The sequence below is a fragment of the Oncorhynchus keta genome, chromosome 10 (assembly GCF_023373465.1).
Source record: "Oncorhynchus keta strain PuntledgeMale-10-30-2019 chromosome 10, Oket_V2, whole genome shotgun sequence".
NCBI classification, from domain to species: Eukaryota; Metazoa; Chordata; class Actinopteri; order Salmoniformes; family Salmonidae; genus Oncorhynchus; species Oncorhynchus keta.
In genome coordinates, this window is record NC_068430.1 from 73,957,098 (window position 1) to 73,981,629 (window position 24,532).

General features: G+C 43.2%; 3 protein-coding genes across 8 annotated transcripts; all 3 read right to left on the reverse strand.

The window, feature by feature from the left end:
* Positions 1-5,044: 5,044 nt before the first annotated feature.
* On the reverse strand, positions 5,045-7,423 carry LOC127932350 (forkhead box protein D3-A-like). The gene has a single exon (XM_052527922.1). The coding sequence runs from the start codon at positions 7,182-7,184 to the stop codon at positions 6,198-6,200; it is 987 nt and encodes a 328-aa protein (XP_052383882.1). The 5' UTR covers positions 7,185-7,423; the 3' UTR covers positions 5,045-6,197.
* A 1,141-nt stretch (positions 7,424-8,564) lies between these two features.
* Positions 8,565-15,579, reverse strand: LOC127932351 (uncharacterized). 6 transcript variants are annotated; one of them, XM_052527924.1, is made up of 6 exons: positions 15,401-15,579; positions 13,102-13,227; positions 11,625-13,024; positions 11,335-11,444; positions 10,711-10,804; positions 8,565-9,442 (listed from the first exon to the last, which is right to left on the reverse strand). In XM_052527924.1, the coding sequence occupies exons 1-6, from the start codon at positions 15,419-15,421 to the stop codon at positions 9,307-9,309; spliced, it is 1,887 nt and encodes a 628-aa protein (XP_052383884.1). In that variant the 5' UTR covers positions 15,422-15,579; the 3' UTR covers positions 8,565-9,306. The 6 variants fall into 6 exon arrangements, with proteins under 6 accessions (XP_052383884.1, XP_052383885.1, XP_052383883.1 ...); XM_052527925.1 differs by having other exon boundaries at positions 11,401-11,444; positions 13,102-13,166; positions 15,401-15,568; XM_052527923.1 differs by having other exon boundaries at positions 13,102-13,166; positions 15,401-15,568.
* Positions 15,580-16,235: 656 nt separating this feature from the next.
* On the reverse strand, positions 16,236-19,481 carry LOC127932352 (ferredoxin-2, mitochondrial-like). Its single transcript, XM_052527929.1, has 5 exons — positions 19,277-19,481; positions 18,773-18,824; positions 18,404-18,510; positions 17,965-18,052; positions 16,236-17,781 (listed from the first exon to the last, which is right to left on the reverse strand). Exons 1-5 carry the CDS (start codon positions 19,452-19,454, stop codon positions 17,625-17,627), a joined length of 582 nt encoding a protein of 193 aa, XP_052383889.1. The 5' UTR covers positions 19,455-19,481; the 3' UTR covers positions 16,236-17,624.
* Between the last annotated feature and the right edge of the window lie 5,051 nt (positions 19,482-24,532).

Sequence of the window (24,532 nt, forward strand, 5' to 3'; positions counted from 1 at the left end):
ACATTGGAAAGGAGAGAGAGAGAGAGAGAATCTCTTCATGCACGTTTACTAGACCAAATAATAATTCCACCAGGGTGGTCTGGCAGTGCGGTATGTGGGATCGTCAATACGACCCCGGAAAACATCCTAGCAATCCCCCCGCTCCCATCTGTGTAACTGGCTGGACCCACAAGGCTGGGGAAGGGGGGAAGGAGGAGAGGGTGGGAGTAACGAGTCCTCCTCTAAAATAACAAAGCTACCATTGACACTGTCGTTCCCTCCCCCACTGGTCTGGCTGACTCGCCCTTTCTCGCCCTACCTCTCCCCTCTCGGGGTTGAGGAAATGTGGTTCAGGTATTGAGGCATGTTGGCTTCAAGGAATAGGTCTAAGTTGCCCTGTGCTGTAAATGCTAGTCTTAGGTCAGTCTAGTCTTAGGTCAGGTTAGGACTTGGGGAGTGAAGCTGATCCTAGATCTGTAGCACTGTGTTGCCCTGTCTGAACGCACCCTCCACTGTAGCGTCTACAATTAAAACACTGTAAAAGCACTCCTTTTCCTTCTCTCTCTCTCAGTCCTGCTTTGGGTCTCCAGCACCTGTCAGCCCTGGTTTTATGAGCACTAGAGGCAGAGCTGGACACAGAGCAGGGAGAGGAGAAAGAGAGAGGTAGGGATGGCAGGGGTATATTTATGAATTTATGGGCTGTAGGACGGCACACAGCACAGCGCAGTCTATCCAGTCCCCAAACGCTCCGGAACATACTGTGAGAAACTCTTTATTTCGATTTTCATCCTCCCCCCTCTCTCTCTCTCTCTCTCCCTCCTTCCCTCCCTCGTTCTAACCGATAACCCTAGGCACAGGAGACCACCACTAGCCTGCTTCAATCTCGGTAACACTTTATTTGGATAGTTGAAATGTAACTGATAGTCTGTAGACTATCTATCTACTAACCCTAAGCCTAGCTCTAACCTTAACACTTATCCTAACCCTAAACTTAACCCTTACCCTAATCCTTATTCTAAACCTAACCCTTACCCTATTCCTTATTCTTAACCTAACCCCCTTAATCCCTAAACCTAACCCTTACCCTTATCCTAACCCTAAACTTAACCCTTACCCTAATCCTTATTCTAAACCTAACCCTTACCCTAATCCTTATTCTTCTTAACCTAACCCTTAACCTACCCTAATCCTTATTCTAAACCTAACCCTTACCCTAATCCTTATTCTAAACCTAACCCTTACCCTAATCCTTATTCTAAACCTAACCCTTACCTTAATCCTTATTCTAAACCTAACCCTTACCCTTATCCTAACCCTAAACTTAACCCTTACCCTAATCCTTATTCTAAACCTAACCCTTACCCTAATCCTTATTCTAAACCTAACCCTTACCCTTATCCTAACCCTAAACTTAACCCTTACCCTAATCCTTATTCTAAACCTAACCCTTACCCTAATCCTTATTCTAAACCTAACCCTTACCCTAATCCTTATTCTAAACCTAACCCTTACCCTTATCCTAACCCTAAACTTAACCCTTACCCTAATCCTTATTCTAAACCTAACCCTTACCCTTATCCTAATTCTAAACCTAACCCTTACCCTAATCCTTATTCTAAACCTAACCCTTACCCTAATCCTTATTCTAAACCTAACCCTTACCCTAATCCTTATTCTAAACCTAACCCTTACCCTAATCCTTATTCTAAACCTAACCCTTACCCTTACCCTTATTCTAAACCTAACCCTTACCCTAATCCTTATTCTAAACCTAACCCTTACCCTAATCCTTATTCTAAACCTAACCCTTACCCTTACCCTTATTCTAAACCTAACCCTTACCTTAATCCTTATTCTAAACCTAACCCTTACCCTTATCCTAACCCTAAACTTAACCCTTACCCTAATCCTTATTCTAAACCTAACCCTTACCCTAATCCTTATTCTAAACCTAACCCTTACCCTAATCCTTATTCTAAACCTAACCCTTACCCTAATCCTTATTCTAAACCTAACCCTTACCCTTACCCTTATTCTAAACCTAACCCTTACCTTAATCCTTATTCTAAACCTAACCCTTACCCTTAACCCTTATTCTAAACCTAACCCTTACCTTAATCCTTATTCTAAACCTAACCCTTAACCCTTATCCTAATCCTTATTCTAAACCTAACCCTTACCCTAATCCTTATTCTAAACCTAACCCTTACCTTAATCCTTATTCTAAACCTAACCCTTACCCTTATCCTAACCCTAAACTTAACCCTTACCCTAATCCTTATTCTAAACCTAACCCTTACCCTTATCCTAACCCTAAACTTAACCCTTACCCTTACCCGTATTCTAAACCTAACCTTAGCAAGCAGTTGCTTATCAACGGACAGTTTGTTGATAGTAAGACAACCTCTAGAGCATCGACAGAGGGACTATCTGGATGATCCAAATAAAGTGTGGACTCGGTCTCATACATCAACAGGTTCCACCCAGGCGGATCACAACCACCCTAAGTGTCTGAGAACCTAATGAATTGTTCTGTACTATTCCAGATCTGGAGCGAGAGTCCTTCAGGCCATGAAGGAAGAAAAGACAACTGGAGATCCAGCAGCTTGTTCTAATTAAAAGCCTGGCTCTGCTGCCCCAGCCAAAAGCCACAAATAACAACCCTTCAGCAGCAGAGAATTAGGAACCATTTTGTGTTTGCTATATAAAAAAAAGGAACAGGAGAGGAGGAGGATGCAGCTTACACCAGGGACCACCAACACAGTGAGCTACCTAGCACTGGGCAGGAGGAACAGCATATTCACTACACAGACGGCTGGGTGGCATAGACCTAGAATACAGATATGAACTACAACAGGAGGGCAGACTGGCAGAGGAGAGAGAGAGAGAGAGAGAGAGAGAGAGAGAGAGAGAGAGAGAGAGAGAGAGAAAGAAGGAAGGAAGGAAAGAAGTAAAGAAGGAAAGAGAAAGTGAGCAAAGACAAGAAGGTGAGAGTTTGGATAGAAAGATAAGCAGGAGACAAGGAGAGAAGAGAGAAGAAGGAAGTGAGGAGCAGTAGGAAAGAGAAGCAGACACACAACACACACACCAGTCCACCCTGCCTCGTACACCAAGGTGGCACAAGGAGAGCAGCATAGTTGTGTGTGTGTTTCTAACACCAAGTCAACAGTTTTTTCTATCAGAGGCTAATCCTAACTAAATACCCCTCCATCTACAAATCACACTAGACCTGGGTAGTATCTGGGGTTTTTTCCTACATTTTTCTTTCCTACAGTTCTGTCAATCTGTCTTTCCTCTAAGAAGTAAATGGCTGGTGCTGTTTGTTGACCTGGAACCTGGGGTTTGTGACTGATGTGTGGTAGAGATGCGTATGTGTGCGCGCACACACACACACACACACACACACACACAGATTGATATGTGTTGGATCGGTTAAGGGGTGAGTGAGGGTGAAGTCATGACATCTGGCTGTCTTCTCTGACATCACGTAGCGAGACTAAACATAGCAGAGAATATAGGGCTATTTGGACTTTTATTTTTTTCCTGCTTTTGTTGTGGTCCTATTTCTAGCTATGAGATAATTGGAAACATTCGGTGCATCACATCTCTAATAGTAATAGAAAAGAATCTGGGACCATATTCGTAAAATGTCTCTGAGTGCTGATGTAGGATCAGTTTTGCCGTTGCAACACGCCTTTTATATCATAATGAATAAGATTATATGGACAAGGGGGACCTGATCCTAGATCAGCACTTCTATTCTGAGATGCTTTTTGAATACAGGTCCTGGGGTAAGTAAATTGCAGGTCAAAGTTATTTCAACAGAATAGGATGGAAGGATTTTACTTGACAGTCCCTATTTACACTTCTGTGGTAAGAATGGAATTTTTGCACTTACTTCAAAGAGTTCTAAACGACCTGGTACTTAACGGCACATAGGAGTGGTTGATTCAGTAAAACACAAAGATCCAAATGTAATTATAGGTAATTATGATGTAATTTCTCAGTAACCGGGTAAATACCTGACTGTAAAATCAAAGCCACTCTTTGTCACCACCATCACCATTGTTAAACTCTCTTTCTCTCTGTTACTCTTCAGATTTTCCCTTTTTCTAACACATCTCTTTCTCCTTCAATTGATTCCCTGTCCTCTACTAAACTCCTTTCTGGCACCATCATCTGTATTCTTGTTCTCCTGAAACTCAGAAGCTCCACAAACACTTGTGCACGTGCACACACTTTCTCTCTCTCTCTCTCTCCATCTATCCCTTGCTCCCTTCATCTCTCTCATTCTCTGTGGATGCATGGCTGAAGTGTGAGCTCATAGGCCTTCTGGGTGGCACTCCTGCTATATGTCACTGTCATCTGCTGCCACAAGGGGGGTCCCCTTTTCCAAATACACACTCCTTCATATCGCCCGCCATGCGCGCACAGGGGCCTTTAAAACACCATGCAGAGTTGAGTTTTAATGGGGCGCACGGGTTCCGCGCGCACACACACACACACACACACACACACACACACACACACACACACACACACACACACACACACACACACACACACACACACACACACACACACACACAGAACAGTTCAACAGAGGCAAGGGAACGGGGGAAGGAGAAAAAGGTATAATTGATTAAAAGCCCAATATGATGGTGTGTGCCAGGGAAAACAAACTGCTCAAAGAGATGACCAATGGTGGAAAGTGGAGAGGTTGTGTGTGTTCCGATGCTCAGCAATCCAATAACACTAGGATTTATAGCAGGAGATCAAATGCTCCAAAACACATGTCTATCCATCCCCAAAACTCAATGACTCCCATCCACAAATGTATGTATTAATAGTATCCCTATGCTGTATGTACTGATGGTTTCAACTAAAGTGAGTAATATGAGTGTGTTAAAGCTGTGTAGTAATGCTGACATGGGTCTTTCTGAAACGGAGAGGCAGGCATATGGTAAACACTATAGCCCAAGTCCAAGACAGCACACAGAATCTATAGACACAGACAAACATAGGCTGCATTGAAGTAACAACTGCACATTACACTCAATATAACAATGTGATGTTTAATGTAGGCTGGATCTCTCTAGATGCGTCTGGTTAATCGTGTAGCAACATTACAGAACAAGCAGATGTTTCATAACTTATTTAGCGTGCCGGATTTGGAACTGTAGCTCTTTATAATACGAAGGCGTTCGTTTTGACTGTGGAATGCCTTCTAACACATGTAGGGGTGCAGGACACGCACCGATTCACACACACACGCGCATACAGAGAAACTCGAGCGAGAGATGAAGAATGGGCAGATGTGTGTGTGCACTGTGAGATCTTGCATATACATTACACATTTAAAAATATATATATATATGTGGAAATCAATCACACGTTGACACGAAGAGTAAAATAAAATAAACTCAATGATGTCGTCACATTTAAACGGTTTCCACTCGCTTGCCCAAGCAGGTGAAGCTCATATTTTCTGCCACGCAGGCATGGCCGAATGTAGCAGAAATTAAGCTACTGAATGAAACATTTTCAAATGATAATTTGTAAAATTATAACGCCAGTCAATCAAACCAAATATTGTCAACTTTAACAAAAATAAGACCAGGCACCTTTGAAAATAAAAGGCTATTGAAAACTTGTGGTTTTATGTTTCAGGGCTCCACGTTGTTTGCGCTCCAAATATTTTGTGTGTTTTTGATTCCACAGTGTAGGAAAACACACTTCCTCTTAAAGATAAATAAGGCAAAATATAACATTGTCAAAGTATAGAGATTACATTTGCCACTGGCAAGATTGGCACATATGGGAGATTAGGCTAATTCGGAGAGGTTCTGCGTTAGTGAATCAAGAGAAGTTGTATAATAAATCTGACATGTTCAATTTGATTTTTTTTTTTTAATTTAGTGTTGTTTTCAACATTACAATTAATGATGTTGCCAAATGTCAAATGAAAACATTTAATTATAAAGTGCTTATTTACACAAAATATAGGCCTCAAACATTTATATTGCAAAACATTTTTTGGGTTGGCCAGTAACATTGTTAAAAATGTTGACTCAATTGACACATCTTCAAAACATTTTTTTTTTCATTTGAAGCATTTGTTTAATTGAATAGATACAAATCTATTAAAGGTGGTTTTCCCTGATGAATCCTCGTCAATACAGAAAACACTATTGATTAAGCTATTTGTCACCAAGTTGCTACAAGAGTTCATTTGCTATACGGCTGGAGTTGGGGAGAGCGCGTAGTTTGTGGTACTCGGGATGAAAGCTCCAGAGATGCGGAGCGCCCATTGAATGGAGCGAGGCCGGGGACAGAAATGAAGATCCGGGGACCAAAGCTTGGGCCACCGTGGAGGCTGAGCGGCGCGTCGTTTCGAAATTCTCAAAGCTAAGAGACGGATGTGGAAGAAATGTCTTTTGGACAACGTTCGAATTCCTTGATAAAAGTGAGGAGAGCGCGGGCAAGATGCTGCTCACTGGTGGGATGCTTTGGTTAAAAACAGAATGATGTTCGATGCCCAAGTGACGGTACAATTCCAAACCGGGTACCTGAAAATGACACGGCCCTATTCCGTTCGTCCCGTAGAAGGAAAATCCTGGGAGCACGCTGCTGCGCTCGAGCGGGCACCGGGTGTCCATCATTCCAAATCGGTAATTCTGCCGTTTGAAACGTTTCCTCCGCCGTAGGAAGCTCCCGTTCTCGAACATATGAGACGACATAGGGTCTAACGTCCAGTAGTTCCCCTTCCCGGGGTTACCGGGCTCGCGGGGCATTTTGACAAAGCAGTCGTTGAGGGACAAGTTGTGACGGATGGAGTTCTGCCACGCCGGGAACCTCTCCCCGTAATACGTGAAGCGCTGGCTGATGAAGTCACATATCTCCGAGAGAGTCAGTCTTTTCTTCGGGCTCTGGAGGATTGCCATGGTGATAAGAGCGATGTAGGAGTACGGAGGTTTCACCGAGGCAGCGATTCTCTCTGTACAGTTCGGCGTAAAGTCTCCCTCATCCTCCGTATCCTTCGCTGGCTGTTTTGGAGACGAGGACGCAGCGCCTTGCTGCTCCAAATCGGCCCCGTCTTCTTTGGTTAAAGATACATACCCCTCGTTCCGTGTAGCTTTGTTCCCTTTTCCATCCACTTCGGCATCTGCCCTCTCCATGAGTTCGAGCTCTCCTTCCAGGGTCATAATCCTCTCGCGGGTCCGGTGCCACCTGCATGCGCCAACAGGCGAGATGATGAGCCTCGGGTCGGACACCAGCCAGAGCCGACACACGCGACGGGCCTGCCTCCTGCCTCCTACCTCCTGCCTTTTCGCTTTTCATTAACAAAAAAAAAGAAAACCCAGCTGCACGAAAATACTTTTCACCCCCCTCCTCCTGCTGCTCTTCCTCTTCAGTCCTGAAAATAATTACGACAAAGACTTACGAACGTAAACATCCATCACAAGCAGTCAAAACAATCATTGGGCCTACAAACGTGTTTTTGATCTTGGGGAGAACTAACGTATGGAATAAAGCCATTAGACAACTTTATGTCCAACACACAATGGCACATTAGGACACAGTCTTCGGGGCGTGTTGTCATACACTCAATACAAATGCACTTTGTACTCAAATCAGAAGCCTGATTGTAATCATTTGATGGGTGAACTATTGTCAGTTTTCTTCGACACGTTTTAACATAACAGGACTCAAGAATACATCCCGTTCTCCCATTAGTTAAACCATTACTGAATACCTACAGCCTTTTATTTGAATAGAATCGGTCTCGCACAACAAATGCCAATCCTACCCAGCTCTCGGTCCGGAGCATCCTTTTATGATGGCTTTTATTTCACTTGAGAAATGAATGAAGAAGCACTGAACTAGAGAGCGAGGACAAAATGACTTCGGTGCCAGAGCTGCGCTTTTACGTGTGGTCTCTTTGCAGTAATGCATAAACATTATACGGGTGTTAAAGACACTAGCTAGCTCTATATTGTGTAATCAATTAAAAATCATGCATTAGCCATTCTTTCCATTTTGTTTATGGCCAGCTATAACGAGTAATATATGAGTTAACTAAATGTTATGATTAGGTTAGGCCACTTATCTATACATGTGAAAGACAAGTTAGCAGTAGACGGATTTTAATTTAAAACTGCTCTATACTAAATACTTCATGAGAATTCCAATATTTCCCGCAGATAACGCAAGTGGGTGGCCAATCACATGGCTAATACTGCATGGTTATTCTTTCAGAATGGATTATGCACTTTTCTGATTTGAAAAAGCCATCGGCAAAAGAAAAAAAGTGCCGTTTCACTACAGGCACAAAATAATGCACCGGCCAGGTCATGTATTCAATTCTGCTGCAGCAGTGTCTGATATTAAACTTGCATCTTTCTTATTTTGATACATTTTGAAGTCCCACTAATTGCATTTAATTTAAGCATAGAAACATCCCTTAAGCAATTCTCACAAATCAGTTTGAATATGGTTCCGCATCAATTCATATTCCTCCCTCTAGACCAAGTCGTAGGCACACACATTCAGAGGGTTGAGAGATGAAATGAAAACAAATCGAATAAGATATGTTAACACGAATTTTATGCACACCAAACCCAAAAGTGTAGTACACACTAACACAAACGTTTATTTTTTATTTGTTTACAGGAAACAGTCAAGATAAGGAATTGCTTCATCTCTAATCCAGCCAGTTAATGCTAAGGGCAGTCCAGAAACAACCAAATAGAAACAATAATAATAATAATAATAATAATAAACCAGAACAGATAATATATCACTCAAATTAATTGAACTTAATGTAACATACAAACTGGATAGCACCAATGTCAAGCCTAGTAAACAAGGAGAGTAAACAGTCCAAATTGGCTACCTATTCCCAGTAAAGCAGGGCACCGTCTTTGGCCAGAGCCATGGGTCCTTAGTCCCAAAAGTGCACTACCTTTGGCCAGAGACTCCCAATTCCCTGTATAGTGCACTACTTTTGTCAGGGTCATTTCAGACAGACAGTCTATTGTCAGACACAGCCTCCAAGCAGGAGACTGTTCTTCATTTGAACTCTTTCTTCCTAAAGTGACAAGCGCACGCTACAGTGCTAAAAGCAGCCAGACCCGTCAGACTGTGACTCACCATGGCTCAGCCAACACCGTGACACACTATGACAGTATGTGATGTAATAAATTATCAAATAACTCCAAGAGTCTCAAAGTCAGGAGGTGTGGCCAATTACCATGTACCTGGAGGGGACTGTCTGTGGTATCAGTGTCTAGGACCTCATGCCAAGGCCTAAGTGTGTTCCTTCCCCTACAAGGCAGAGTGCTTGCGGTGGGACGTAGCCAGCCGTGATAAGTTTCCACATTTGAAGCAGCGCGAGTTGGAGTTGCCCTCCTTCCTAGGGATGTGCCAACACTGCAGACAGCGTACCTTGTACTTCTTATACCTGAGGAGTAAGTAGACATGGAGGAGAATAACAGGGGATATTCAATGGAGGTCGGAAGTTTACATACACCTTAGCCAAATAAATTTTAACTCAGTTTTTCACAATTCCTGACATTTAATCCTAGTAAAAATTCCCTGTCTTAGGTCAGTTAGGATCTTCGGCTTGCAAACCTCCCCCTTTTTCCTCCAAACATAACGATGGTCATTATGGCCAAACAGTCCCATTTTGTTTCATCAGACCAGAGGACATTTCTCCAAAAAGTACAATCTTTGTCCCCATGTGCAGTTGCAAACTGTAGTTTGGCTTTTTAATGGCGGTTTTGGAGCAGTGGCTTCTTCCTTGCTGAGCGGCCTTTCAGGTTATGCCAATATAGGACTTGTTTTACTGTGGATATAGATACTTTTGTACCTGTTTCCTCCAGCATCTTCACAAAGTCCTTTGCCGTTGTTCTGGGATTGATTTGCACTTTTCACACCAAAGTACATTAATCTCTAGGAGACAGAACGCGTCTCCTTCCTGATCAGTATGACGGCTGCGTGGTCCCATGATGTTTAGATTTGCGTACTATTGTTTGTACAGATGAACGTGGTACCTTCAGGCATTTGGAAATTGCTCCCAAGGATGAACCAGACTTGTGTAGGTCTACAAAAAAAAATCTGAGTTCTTGGCTGATTTCTTTTGATGTCAAGCAGAGGCACTGAGTTTGAAGGTAGGCCTTGAAATACATCCACAGGTACACCTCCAATTGACTCAAATTATGCCAATTAACCCATCAGAAGCTTCTAAAGCCATCACATCATTTTATGGAATTTTCCAATCTGTTTAAAAGGCACAGTCAACTTAGTATGTCAACTTCTGACCCACTGGAATTGTGATACAGTGAAATAATCTGTCTGTAAACAATTGTTGGAAAAAATGACTTGTGTCATGCACAAAGTAGATGTCCCAACAGACTTGCCAAAACTTTGGTTTGTTAACAAGAAATTTGTGGAGTGGTTGAAAAACGAGTTTTAATGACTTCAACCTAAGTGTATATAAACTTCCGACTTCAACTGTAGGTCACAGTGATTGATGGCCTTACGTGTCCTTCAAGTTCTAATTCTGCTCACATACAGGGTTATGCAATATTGTGGTCATCAAACCATCTACGTCACCGTTACCATTTACTATAACCACAGGGTCAGAGTTCATGGCCACGTGACCTGACCAGGAGAAACTCTGGGCCGTGACGATATGCTTGATAATGCACTGTATTTAACGAGACTCACCTTATTCCACAGGCGTTACACAGCGGGGTACCATCCTCAGCATCTCGCCACAGAGGAGTCTTCATGGTGCAGCAAGAGGCACAGATCTTATTCTCTGATGGGGAGGAGAAAGGAGTGGCTATCAGTACAAACAAACAGGCCTTGTGCCCTAATCCTCCTAAATATATGTTGTACAATAATGAAATGACATGTTTCCATGACTCAGTATGCGGCTTCTCTCTCATTCGGTTTTCTTTCTAGGTGCACGGTGAGTGGGAGTGCCAAAGCACAACCTGATCTCGCAACCCTGCCCTCAAACACTGTACACTACGTTACTCATTAAAGTCTTAGGATGTTTACACAGCCGTTTCCCAAAATACCTCCATTAAAACTCCCCCTCATCAAATGTATTCCACCTGTCTATGGTTCTAGTTAAAGTGTTTGGATTTGTGTTGTAATGGTACCCCCTCCTGGATTACGGGAGTAGAAATAGTTCTACACAAAACATACAGTCCCTGCAATTAACCTCTCATGAACTCTTTTTTCTAAGAGTGTAGTGTTCTGCCTATTTATACGGTGCTGGTATTGTTTTGTGCAGTAGTGGCGCCCGCTCCTGGTGAAGAGTGATAGAGATTGGTAATTCACTGGAGGAGGGGTCACTCTCTTCAGAGCTGCTGGTCCTCATGGAACTCTGGGATGAACGGGAACTGCCTGCTCTCAGTGACCTCCTGGTCGGACCACTAGAGAGCTCTTCACTAGGACACACACAAGTTTGTAGAGAACATTGTGAGATATTTTACAACAATATACCGCATAGGGAAATTTGTGACATTCATATAATACGTTCTATTACGGCAGCGCTAAATAATATAATACATGTTTTTGAGTTCTGGGGAGAAAGTGCAACGTGCAAAGTACTCTGACATCAACCATACCTGTACTTCTTGGAGGTGATGAGAAGGCGACACTGCTCCCTGCTGTCGTCCAGCTCCGTCTGCATCCGGAACGTCACTCCCTGGAAGTCTGGGTCTCCAACATCCACACTCCGGCTGGGACGGAGCTGCTTCCTGGGGGCCTTGGTGGACCTCCACATGGGGATAGACGGAGAGGGAGACTGGGGGGCTGCGGGGATAGTGTCCATGTCGTCCTCCAAGTCCTTGCACCTTTGGGTGAGGTCCAACGGAGAGTCTGTAATAATACTGGTATCTTGTACTGTGTCTGTGTCCTCTTCCATGGAGCTTTCGTTGAGCTCTGCTTTGACGCCTGCAATACTGCCATCTTGTACTGACTTTTCGTTCACATTCACAGACCCTGCTTCACTGTTCAATATGAGCAACATATTATAAGAGGAGTTTGGGGCTGGTGGCATGTCTTCCTTGGGGTCAAAGGTAAAACATATGTTTGAGTTGAAGTCCAGGGTCATGTTAAGGTTCAGCTCTTCTGGGCCTGGATGTAAGCATGTCATGGTGTCTACGGAGGGAGACGACAGACTTGCTGCATCCTTAATTGTAGCTACTTTGTGGACAAGCGTTTGCCCAAACAGGTTTATATATGACACAGACTGATGTTTAACTGACAGCCCGTCTTTTGCCTCAGGACGGACCTCCTTCACTGTGTTGTCGTCTTGGACTAAGGCACAGGGGACCTTTCTGCTTTCTTCACTCACAGACAATCCATCACCGTTAAGACAAAATGTGGCTCCTGTTTCTTTGTTCGTTACAACCTCAGAGTCTGAAGCTCCCACACCAGGTTTAGTTTTGTAGCTGCCATTGACATCCGGTGATGTCTGAGAACTGGTACCTGGACTTGTGGGTGAGCAATAACCACCTCCACCCAACTCCCCCATCTCTCCCCTGGACACGACATGCGGATGGGGAGAATCCCCTCTGGTACTGATTAGAGTGGGGCAGACAGGGACAGTGTTCTTACTGTACCCCACACCTTCAGGAGGATGATCGTCAGAGTCTATAGGAACCAACTGAGCCCTAGCGGAGGTTCCCTCTTGGTCATCTGACTGGAGGAGTCTCTCACACTGCATGTTGATCAGGCTCATCAACTCCCACGGACTGCTGCTACTATGACAGCTGGGCAGGACTGAGTTTGTATGTCTCCTACATTGTTCTAAGTCATCTTTTGGCTGGTTATGAAGGCTCATGAGGGAGGAATTGTGCTGAGGAGGAGAAGGTCTATGATCAGACACTTGATTCTTTTTAGACCTTTCATTTGATACAGGTAAAGTCTTAGGCTTTGAGTCTATGGAGCGGTTGTGGACAGGGGTGGGAGTTGCTAGCTTGGAGGCTTCTTGGATGAGGTAGAGGATAGTGGACTGGGTCACCTGAATAAAAATAAAAGAAAGAAGACTCAACCACACCCTGAGATAATATTGACCCACCTCAAGCACAGCACACACACCTGCAGGCCCTCCTGGGTGTCCGGATCTTCCATGGTCCCTTGGCTGCCTGGTCTGTAAATGGCTCCTGTGTTCATGTTGATGTGCCCATATTGTGGAAAGGAATCAATTGGAAAGTGTTTCCTATACTATTAAGTGACAATACAGGTTTGAATGTAAATACAATATGTTTTATTGTTAAAGTATAATTAAAGTTATCAGCTGAATACAGTACCAGTCAAAAGTTTGGACACACCTACTCATTCAAGGATTTTTCTTGATTTTTAATATTTTCTACATCGTAGAATAATTGTGAAAACATCAAAACTATGAAATAACACCTATGGAATAATGTAGTAACCAAAGGGTTAAACATATCAAAATATATTTTATATTTGAGAGTCATCAAATAGCCACCCTTTGCCTTGATGACAGCTTTGCACACTATTGGCAGTCTCTCAACCAGCCTCACAATGTAGTCACCTGGAATGCATTTCAATTAACAGGTGTGCCTTAAAAGTTAATTTCCGGAATTTATTTTGTTCTTAATGCTTTTGAGCTAATCAGTTGTGTTGTGACAAGGTAGGGTTGGTATACAGAAGCTTGCCCTATTTGGAAAAAGACCAAGTCCATATTACAGAAAAACAGCTAAAATAAGCAAAGAGAAACGACAGTCCATCATTACTTGAAGACATGAAGGCCAATATGGAAATGTTCAAGAACTTTGAAAGTTTCTTCAAGTGCAGTCACAAAACCATCAAGCATCATAATGAAACTGGCTCTCATGAGGACCGCCACATGAAAGACCCAGAGTTACCTCTGCTGCAGAGAATAAGCTCATTAGAGTTAACTGCACCTCAGATTGCAGACCAAATAAATGGTTCACAGCATTCAAGTCACAGACTCATCTCAACATCAACTGTTCAGAGGAGACTGCGTGAATCAGATTTTCATGGTGCTGCCAAGAAACCACTACTAAAGGCCACCAATAATAAGAAGACTTGCTTGGGCCAAGAAACACGAGCAATGGACATTAGACCGGTGGAAATCTGTTCTTAGGGCTGAGGAGTCCAAATTTGAGTTGTTTGGTTCCAACTGCCGTGTCTTTGAGACATAGACTAGGTTAAAAGGATGATCTCCGCTTGTGTGGTTCCCAACGTGAAGCATGGAGGAATAGGTGCTATGCTGGTGACACTGTCTGTGATTTATTTAGAATTCACAGCACACTTAACCAGCATGGCTACCACAGCATTCTGCAGTGATACACCATCCCATCTGGTTTGCACTTAGGGGTCTATTGTTTGTTTTTCCACAGGACAACGACACCCACCTCCAGGGTGTTTAAGGGCTATTTGACCAAGAAGTAGAGTGATGGAGTTCCACAAATTGAGATGTTTTGGGATGAGTCGGACCGCAGAGTGAAGGAAAAGCAGCCAACAAGTGCTCAACATATGTGGGAACTCCTTCAAGACTGTTGGAAAAGCATTCCTCATGAAGCATTCTCTCTGGTTGAAAGAATGCCAAGAGCAAAGCTGTCATCAAGGCAAAGGGTGGCTATTTGAAGAATTTCAAATATATTTTGATTTGTTTAAGACTTTTTGTGTTACTACATGATTCAGTGTCATTTCATAGTTTTGATGTCTTCACTTTATTCTACAATGTAGAAAATAGTAAAAAATAAACACTTGAATGACTAGGTGTTTAAAACTTTTTACCGGTAAACACACACACACTAAATAAAAACAAATACTTACAAATTACAATAAATGATTACACATGATAGTTGATTTCATTATACTATAATAATTCAAACTAAAAAGATTGTAAAGTAGCCTATTAGTACCCTACTACTCTTACTTCGAGAACAGTCTGAATTAGCTGTCAAAATCAAATTAGCTTCGTGAGCAGAGCTAGAATTAATTGCCCAACAAACCTTTAGCAAATAATGAGTAAGCCTACAATGACATTATCTAACACGATATAGCCTGATGCACACTTACTTTGTCAAATTGTATGAATTTCTCCTCAAAACGTAATCATCTGCATTCTACTATTTGATTAACGTGCTGAATGAGGATGACACATCTTGCTCGAGCTCACTGCTCAGTCTGAGGGCACACTGAGGCCGTGCGTTTGAATACGAACTTTTCTGCCACACAATATCTCCACATCCTACCTTAGAAAATGTCAATTATTTAAATAAAAAAATCGAATTATGAGATCCCTGTGATCGATCGGATTAAATAGTTATTGAAACTATCGAGTTCAATCGTTTGATTATGTAATGTCCTGATCACGTTGGTGATCCCGGTTGTCTCTTACCAAGGCGATCAGGGCCAACATGCAGACCCTTGGTTTTCTCACTGAATCCGTCTTGAGAGAGATGACAAGTTATTTCCCTCAATTTGATCACTAGCTTCAGGAAATTGATAGTCACGTTACCGCAATGCATTTGTTGTTGGGCCTACAGGATGCCACAGATGTCTGTGATTGAAGTTGATTGACCTGCATAAACACATAAAAGTGTGGGTTGAGTGATTTGCGTTCTGGATTTTCCCGAATTGTCGGCCTTGTGGCGCCTCGGTTTCTTCTGTATATATATAAAACGTTTTTACATACAGGTAAATAGGCTAGTAATGCTTTGTACGAATAGTCATCCATTAAAAAACACGAAGTGAGGTTCTTGGTATAAATTGTAGGTCTACTGTTGAGTTTGACTAGCGATGCTTTATCTTGAACCATTTAAAATGATCTCCCACACAAAACAAATACAATGTATCAGTATTTAGCAGTGACACATTGTCTGTTTAGAAAGGCAGCTCAATTCTGATCATTTTTCGCTAATTGTTGTTTTGACCCATCAGATCAGCTCGGGAAAAGATCCGTGATGGGTCAAAAGACCAATGATGTGAATTGGGCTGCCTAAACGCAGCCATTTTAGCAGTGGTATTCAAAGTCAGTCCTCAAAGGGCCAGAGGTGGTTTTCTTGACCCTTGTATGATATTGCTAATTGGTCGATTATGCAATTGGTTTCCATTTCCTGGGTTTTGAGGATTTAAACTGCTCTCAAGGACTGGTGTTGAATACTGCACTTGTGGTGTTCAATTGCCTTCAGTGTGGTTTTTAAAAAGCATAGGGCTTAAGACAGACTAGTACAAACTTTTGGTATTTTTATTGCACAAATCTAAAATAGACTTGCAAATTTGAGATATACCATATATACATAATACACCTACACGTCTTGTGCGTATGACAGACACATTAATTACAGTACAAGTGAAAGCATTCCAGGTTCATAAAGGAGCCAACTAATACTGGATACAGGTGTTTTTGATGGACAGTTATGAGACTAACGGTGAATTGACAAGGCAAATCATTACTGGGTATGGATGGACAGAAACAGAAATGACTTTGGAATTGGACAAAATGAATCTGTCAGTTTAAAATGGTTTAGGCTGCATTTTGACCAATCAGATCAGCTTTGATGTGCAAAGATCTGTGATTGGAAAAAAATATCAAAATGAGGCTGCCTGTGTGAACGCAGTCCAAGTATCTCCTTGGCATCATTAGTTATCTAACAGATTCAACCCTTTCCATTCCAATCGATCTCAAGCTGCCCTCTGCTTACAAAACACACTGCAAAAGTGCTACATCAGAGACGATTAATGATTCCTGACAGGCTTGATGTAGGGAAAGGGCTTTCAGTGTTATGGATGGGCTTGTTACGGTCTTGACTAGTCACCACACACCCACAACAGTAAAATTCCTAGAAACTGTCCCAAGGTAGATATAATGGTGAAAGCCATGTATACGTACACATAACATCCTGTTCATTAGCTGTATGCGAGTGCTGTTATTGTAGAGACAAGACTATTTGGAAGCTCCACCTGAGATGTGTATGTTGACCTTTGTAAATGAGTTGTAACATGGAATGTTCTATTCAAGGACACAAAGTTATTTGCGTAGCAATGACAACAGGCCTTTCTGAAATGCTGACTCCGGTTACTATGAAACATAGAACTGTCTGTGACATTGTACGGTTTGATAGACATCTCAATCTTGGCCTGAGAACTCTTCTATACACATGACATATTTATACATGAATGCTGAAAACCATCTAACTCTTCCACAATCAGCATTACTTTCAGTGTGAGCCATATACAACACACTTCAGAGGCTGCGTTTACACAGGCAGCCCAATTCTGATATTTTTTCCACTAATTGGTCTTTTGACCAATCCCATCAGGGGCGCTGTCTAAATGCAGCCAGTGACTCGTATATAGCTGTTGTCTACGGTCACAGTCATGTGGATATGTAAGAGCATTCTTGACTTGGGAGGGAACCTTCAAGCGACTCTCTCTCTTACGACTCAGTCCTGAGGGGCCGTGTTCCAACATCCATACTAGCATACTACTTAGAATGCATGCCCAATACGTTGCTTCACACTAAGTAGGGTGCTAGTGTAGAGTGTAAACATCCATACTACTTTAGCATCCATGCCCAATACATTGCTTCACACTAAGTAGGGTGCTAGTGTGTAGTATCCTCAGTGTGGTTTGGGAACATGGCCGTCCACGTAGAAGTTCCTGGTGACCTTAGGCAGGGTAAGCTCGATGCCCTCCAGCTCCTGGGTGAGGATGATCTGACAGCCAAGTCTGGAGTTCTCCTGTAGCGCTGGGGCCATGTCCAGCATGTCATCCTCTCTGGGATGAGAAGAATCAAATTGAAGCCATTGATTTGCATTGCATTATAAGAGTCTTGTTGACAATTAAAAAGTTTTGTTTTTTATAGTATGCGTTTGACAGGGGCAATGTACAACCATAAGACGTGCAATGACATGAGCTCTCATGGACTATGGCATATCTTATAATAAAACAATCTCATACCTTTCGTCAGGCTCTGGCAGCTTGTCGACATGGTCTCTGTTCACATACACGTGGCACGTTGAGCAAGCTAGTGATGCCTCGCAAGCTCCTTAAAATCACACATGGACAGGAAGAAAGAAACAAGATGTAAGTGTGGCTCCCAGGCGCAGCGGTCTAATGCAGTGCGTCTCAGTGATAGAAGCGTCACTACAGACACCCTGGTTTGAATCCAGGCTGTATCACAACCGGCTGTGATTGGGAATCCCATAGAGCGGTGCACAATTGGCCCAGCGCCGTCCGGGTTTGGCCGGTGTAGGCCATCATTCTAAAATAAGAATTTGACTTGCCTAGTTAAATAAAATAAAAAATAGTTTTCATGAATACAATAATGGAGAAATCAATCACCAACTTTTGACCTGAATTCTCTCAGGACGTCATCACAAACCCTATTAGCACTCACCTTCCAGTTCAATGTTGTGCCTATGGGCCAGGTACATTGCATTGTCTCCCACTTTGGCCTTCACTGGAATCCTCTGTCCTGATCTATCTATGTACACCACATTCACCCTAAGAGCAGGCCAAAAACAACAATATTAAAAACTCATAGTTCACAAATGACAATGCAAGTGATAAATGCATGATGCACTCAAATGACATTAAGGAAAATCAGTACCAAAGTATGTGTATATCCCCTTGAGTTTGTCTGCATAAGGGTTAGGGTTACTAACCTGACCATGTATGTACTGTAATGGAGTGAAAATTGCAAATACATAAATAGCTAACAATCAATTAGCTAGCTAAATGATGCACTGGCAAAGTAGTTACTTACACCTCTTCTTTTGGGTCTTCTGCACTTGCACCCGCCTCACTTTGGTACAGACCTTCACAAAGAAAAAATAAAGACATCGTTGACATTCAGTTCCATATCCTCTTACGGGTTGTCTGACTTACAGTACGACTTTGAGACCAACTTCGTTACAGGGAATTTGCAGCTTTGGAGATTAGTTACACAACTTATCAAAACATTCTTAGCAACAGATGCCTTTGGGACTCCCAATCCCCAGTCACGGCCAGTTGTGATACAGCCTGGAATCGAACCAGGGTGTCTGTAGTGACACCTCAAGCATCGAAATGCAGTGCCCTAGACCACTGCGCCACTCGGGATCCTTACTAATAGTACCTAGTTAGGATGGTCGTAGACATAACTAACTTGTTAGCAGCTGTCCAGCACTAAATTGATATAAATGAATTGGTTTCATGGAAGCTGAACAATTAGCTAACGTTAGATAGCAATCCAAGTGTAGCTGCGATAGTTAGCAACCGATCAACTCACCTTTGGATGTCTGCAAGTGTCGGTTCAACGTCCGAAAACGATCAACATTCGACGAACGAGCTATACCATTCAAATAACTATTCAACCTGTTGAAAGGACATGTGCTACAATCTGGTATAACTCTAGAAAGTCTCAAAGTCAGCCCCACGCTCGACCGAACTCCAGCGGTGACCGCCATGATTATGTTTTGATCACGTGAACGAAAGCAGCCAATAAAAAAGTTGCAATGACATACGCATGTTTGGACTGTCTTCGGTTATTTGAGCGGCAGAGCGCGCTGTTGCAACACACATTTATCGAACAAAACCATTTTTAGTCTGACTTGTCTAAAATGCCTTTATTACAAATTCTATACATAAAAAAATATATATATTTTTTTTTTATCTCAGTCTTTGTGTACCAACAATTCTCGTATGCAATGTCTGTATATCTGTAATGTCTGTATATCTGTCATGTCTGTATATAATTTTAAATACATTTTAAAAATATCAAAGAACAACTAGGTTACTTTATCCTATGTGGATGTACCCCCAAGGAGTGCACATACTGATACCTTCATTAATGTTAACGAATGAAATATGAAATACTTGCAAGCCTCAAATTCGAGCTCTATTGTTTTATGTAGTTGGGGTTTTATGGGTACAAACAACATTGTCCTTTTCAGTTCAGCTTGAATATTATTATTTATTTTTTAATGAAACATACGTTGAGTTAGGCCTAGCCATGCGTGTGTAGGGGTGGTCACAGACACATATTAGAGACACATATTTCCATCAGATAACACAGATCCACAAAGAATTTGAAAACAAACCCAATTTTGATAAACTCCCATATCTACCAGGTGAAACACCACAGTGTGCCATCACAGTAGCAATATTTGTGACCTGTTACCACAAGAAAAGGGCTACCAGTGAAGAACAAACACCATTGTAAATACAACCCAGGTGTATGTTCATTTATTTTCCCTTTTGTTCTTGAACTATTTGCACATCGTTACAACACTGTATACACAGATAATATGACATTTGAAATGCCTTTATTCTTTTGGAACTTCTGTGAGTGTAATGTTAACTGTACATTTTTATTGTTTATTTCACTTTTGTTTATTATATATTTCACTTGCTCTGGCAATGTTAACATATTCTTCCCATGCCAATGAAGCCCTTGAATTGAATTGACACTTTTAAGGAGATGGGAAACTCGATTGGAATCGTATTAACGACCATTGTGTACAGTGCCCATACATCGTCAATGGGCTGCCTGGGCGATTCTAGGACAGGGAAATCAAACCAAATCAAATTTTATTTGTCACACATGGTTAGCAGGTGTTAATGCGAGTGTAGCGAAATGCTTGTGCTTCTAGTTCCGGCCATGCAGTAATATCTAACAAGTAATCTAACCTAACAATTTCACAACAACTACCTTATACACACAAGTGTAAAGGAATCAATAAGAATATGTACATAAAAATATATGAATGAGTGATGGCCGAACGGCATAGGCAAGATGCAGTAGATGGTATAGAGTACAGTATATACATATGAGATGAGTAATGTAGGGTATGTAAACATTATATAAAGTGGCATTGGGGTGGCAGGGTAGCCTAGTGGTTAGAGTGTTGGGCTAGTAACTGGAAGATTGCAAGTTCAAATCCCTAAGCTGACAAGGTACAAATCTGTCATTCTGCCCCTGAACAGGCAGTTAACCCACTGTTCCTAGGCTGTCATTGAAAATAAGAATTTGTTTTTAACTGACTTGCCTAGTTAAATAAAGGTTAAAACTATTGAAAAAAGTGGCTAGTGATACTGTTATTACATCAATATTTCCATTATTAAAGTGGCTAGGGTTGAGTCAGTATGTTGGCAGCAGCCACTCATTGTTAGTGATGGATGTTTAACAGTCTGATGGTCTTGAGATAGAAGCTGTTTTTCAGTCTCCCGGTCCCCGCTTTGATGCACCTGTACTGACCTCGCCTTCTGGATGATAGCAGGGTGAACAGGCAGTGGCTCGGGTGGTTGTTGTCCTTGATGATCTTTTTGGCCTTCATGTGATATCGGGTGGTGTAGGTGTCCTGGAGGGCAGGTAGTTTGCCCCCGGTGATGCGTTGTGCAGACCTCACTAACCTCTGGAGAGCCTTACGGTTATGGGCGGAGCAGTTTCCGTACCAGGCGGTGATACAGTGATCGTACCAGTGATCGAAGCAATCTTGGAAGCGTGGAATCCGATTGGTCGGACCAGCGTTGAACAGACCTGAGCTCGGGTGCTTCCTGTTTTAGTTTCTGTCTATAGACAGGGGGCAACGAAATGGGGTCGACAGGATGCTCTCGATTGTGCATCTGTAAAAGTTCGTGAGTGTTTTTGGTGACAAGCCACATTTCTTCAGCCTCCTGAGATTGAAGAGGCGCTGCTGCACCTTCTTCACCACGTTGTCTGTGTGGGTGGACCATTTCAGTTTGTCCGTGATGTGTACGCCGAGGAATTTAAAACTTTCCACTACTGTCCCGTCGATGTGGATAGGGGGCTGCTCCCTCTGCTGTTTCCTGAAGTCTACAATCATCTCCTTTGTTTTGTTGACATTGAGTGTGAGGTTATTTTCCTGACACCACACTCCGAGGGCCCTCACCTCCTCCCTGTAGGCCGCCTCGTCGTTGTTGGTAATCAAGCCCATCACTGTAGTGTCGTCTGCAAACTTGATGATTGAGTTGGAGGCATGCATGGCCACGCAGTCGTGGGTGAACAGGGAGTACAGGAGAGGGCTGAGAACGCACCCTTGTGGGGCCCCAGTGTTGAGGGTCAGCGGGGTGGAGATCACCACCTGGGTGCGGCCCGTCAGGAAGTCCAGGACCCAGTTGCACAGGGCGGGGTTGAGACCCAGGGTCTCGAGCTTAATGACGAGTTTGGAGGGGACTATGGTGTTAAATGCTGAGCTGTAGTCGATGAACAGCATTCTTACATAGGTATTCCTCTTGTCCAGATGGGTTAGGGCAGTGTGCAGTGTGATTGCGATTGCGTCATCTGTGGACCTATTGGGTCGGTAAACAAATTGGGTGTCAGGTAGGGTGGAGGTGATATGGTCCTTGACTAGTCTCTCAAAGCACTGCATGATGACGGAAGTGAGTGCTACGGGGCGGTAGTCATTTTGCTCAGTTACCTTAGATTTCTTGGGAATAGGAACAATGGTGGCCCTCTTGAAGCATGTGGAAATAGCAGACTGGGATAGGGATTGATTGAATATGTCCGTAAACACAACAGCCAGCTGGTATGCGCATGCTCTGAGGACGCGGCTGGGGATGCCGTCTGGGTCTGCAGCCTTGCGAGGGCTAACACGTTTTAATGTTTTACTCACGTTGGCTGCAGTGAAGGAGAGCCCACAGGTTTTGGTAGCGGGCTGTGTCAGTGGCACTGTATTGTCCTCAAAGCGGGCAAAGAAGTTGTTTAGTCTGTCTGGGAGCAAGACATCGTGGTCCGCGACTGGGCTGGTTTTTCTTTTGTAGTCCGTGATTGACTGTAGACCCTGCCACATACCTCTCGTGTCTGACCTGCTGAATTGCAACTCTACTTTGTCTCTATACTGACGCTTAGCTTGTTTGATTGCCTTGCGGAGGGAATAGCTACACTGTTTGTATTTGGTCATGTTTCCGGTCACCTTGCCCTGGTTAAAGCAGTGGTTCACACTTTCAGATTTGCTCGAATGCTGCCATCAATCCACGGTTTCTGGTTGGGGAATGTTTTAATAGATGCTGTGGGTACAACATCACCGATGCACTTGCTAATAAACTCGCTCACCGAATCAGCGTATTCATCAATGTTGTTGTTCGACATTATGAGGAACATATCCCAGTCCACGTGATCGAAGCAATCTTGGAAGCGTGGTTAGTCGGACCAGCGTTGAACTAACCTGAGCTCGGGTGCTTCCTGTTTTAGTTTCGGTCTATAGGCAGGGGGCAACAAAATGGAGTCGTGGTCAGCTTTTCCGGAAGGAGGGCGGGGGAGGGCCTTATATGCGTTGTGGAATTTAGAACAACAATGATCCAGGGTTTTGCCAGCCCGGGTTGTGCAATTGATATGCTGCTAGAATTTAGGAAACCTTGTTTTCAGATTAGCCCTGTTAAAATCCCCAGCTACAATAAATGCGACCTCAGGATATATGGTTTCCAGTTTACATAGTCGAATGAAGTTCTTTCAGGGCCGTCGATGTGTCTGCTTGGGGCGGAATATACGCGACTTTGATTATGATTGAAGAGAATTCTCTTGGTAGATAATGCGGTCGGCATTTGATTTGTGAGGAATTCAATGTCAGGTGAACAAAATAACTTGAGTTCCTGTATGTTGTTATGATCACACCACATCATAAGGCATACACCCCCGCCCTTCTTCTTACCAAAGAAATGCTTGTTTCTGTCGGCAAGATGCGTGAAGAAACCAGCTGGCTGTACCGATTCCGATAGCGTGTCTCGAGTGAGCCCTGTTGCCGTGAAACAAAGAATGTTACAGTCTCTGATTTCTCTCTGGAAGGCTCTTGCTCGGCTCAACTCTTGCTCGGATTTCATCTACCTTGTTGTCAAGAGACTGGACATTGGCGAGTAGTATGCTCGGGAGCGGTGCGCGATGTGCCCGTATACGGAGCCTGACCAGAAGACCGCCCCGTCTGCCCATTCTACGGCGCCGTTGTTTTGGGTTGCCGGCTGGGATCTGATCCATTGTCCTGGGTGGTGGGCCAAACAGAGGATCCGCTTCGGGAAAGTCGTATTTCTGGTCGTAATGTTTTTGAGTTGACTTTTCTCTTATATCCAATAGTTCCTCCCGACTGTATGTAATAAAACCTAAGATTTCCTGGGGTAACAATGTAAGAAATAACACATTAAAAAAACAAAATACTGCATTGTTTCCTAGGAACGCGAAGCGAGGTGGCCATCTCTATCGGCACTGGAAGTTTGGAGACCTCTCCTTCAAGCAGTGAGTAGGAGGCTGTCAACCGGTGACTGAAACTCGGTGGTGAAGTTGGATTGTTTGCTAAAATGGATGACGAGGAGGAGACCTGGCTGACGACTGTGGCACGTTTTGGGAGCATGGCGAGGCCAGAGATGGAACAGAAGAATAAGGCCATCAGTGGGTGTTCTTTCTGCAAGCAGTACAGCAGATGAAGGAGCGGCATGAGCGTGGTGAACAGATTTGACAGAGAGGAAGAAGGAGAAGAGCCGAGTGTAGTGGGAAGATGTGTGTTGAGGAAGAATGGCACCAAGTACAAACCCTATT

What these genes read in the sequence shown, in the direction of transcription:
- LOC127932350 (XM_052527922.1), bottom strand. Translation starts at nt 7,184, where the DNA reads ATGACCCTGGAAGGAGAGCTCGAACTCATGGAGAGGGCAGATGCCGAA.
- LOC127932351 (XM_052527923.1), bottom strand. Translation starts at nt 15,530, where the DNA reads ATGCATTGCGGTAACGTGACTATCAATTTCCTGAAGCTAGTGATCAAA. An exon ending in TGTTGGCCCTGATCGCCTTG is followed by an intron (nt 13,167 to 15,400) that starts GTAAGAGACAAC and finishes ACATGAACACAG; the next exon opens with GAGCCATTTACAGACCAGGC. An exon ending in ATCACCTCCAAGAAGTACAG is followed by an intron (nt 11,445 to 11,624) that starts GTATGGTTGATG and finishes TGTGTGTCCTAG; the next exon opens with TGAAGAGCTCTCTAGTGGTC.
- LOC127932352 (XM_052527929.1), bottom strand. Translation starts at nt 19,454, where the DNA reads ATGGCGGTCACCGCTGGAGTTCGGTCGAGCGTGGGGCTGACTTTGAGA. An exon ending in GCACAACATTGAACTGGAAG is followed by an intron (nt 18,053 to 18,403) that starts GTGAGTGCTAAT and finishes TGTGATTTTAAG; the next exon opens with GAGCTTGCGAGGCATCACTA. An exon ending in CTGCCAGAGCCTGACGAAAG is followed by an intron (nt 17,782 to 17,964) that starts GTATGAGATTGT and finishes TTCTCATCCCAG; the next exon opens with AGAGGATGACATGCTGGACA.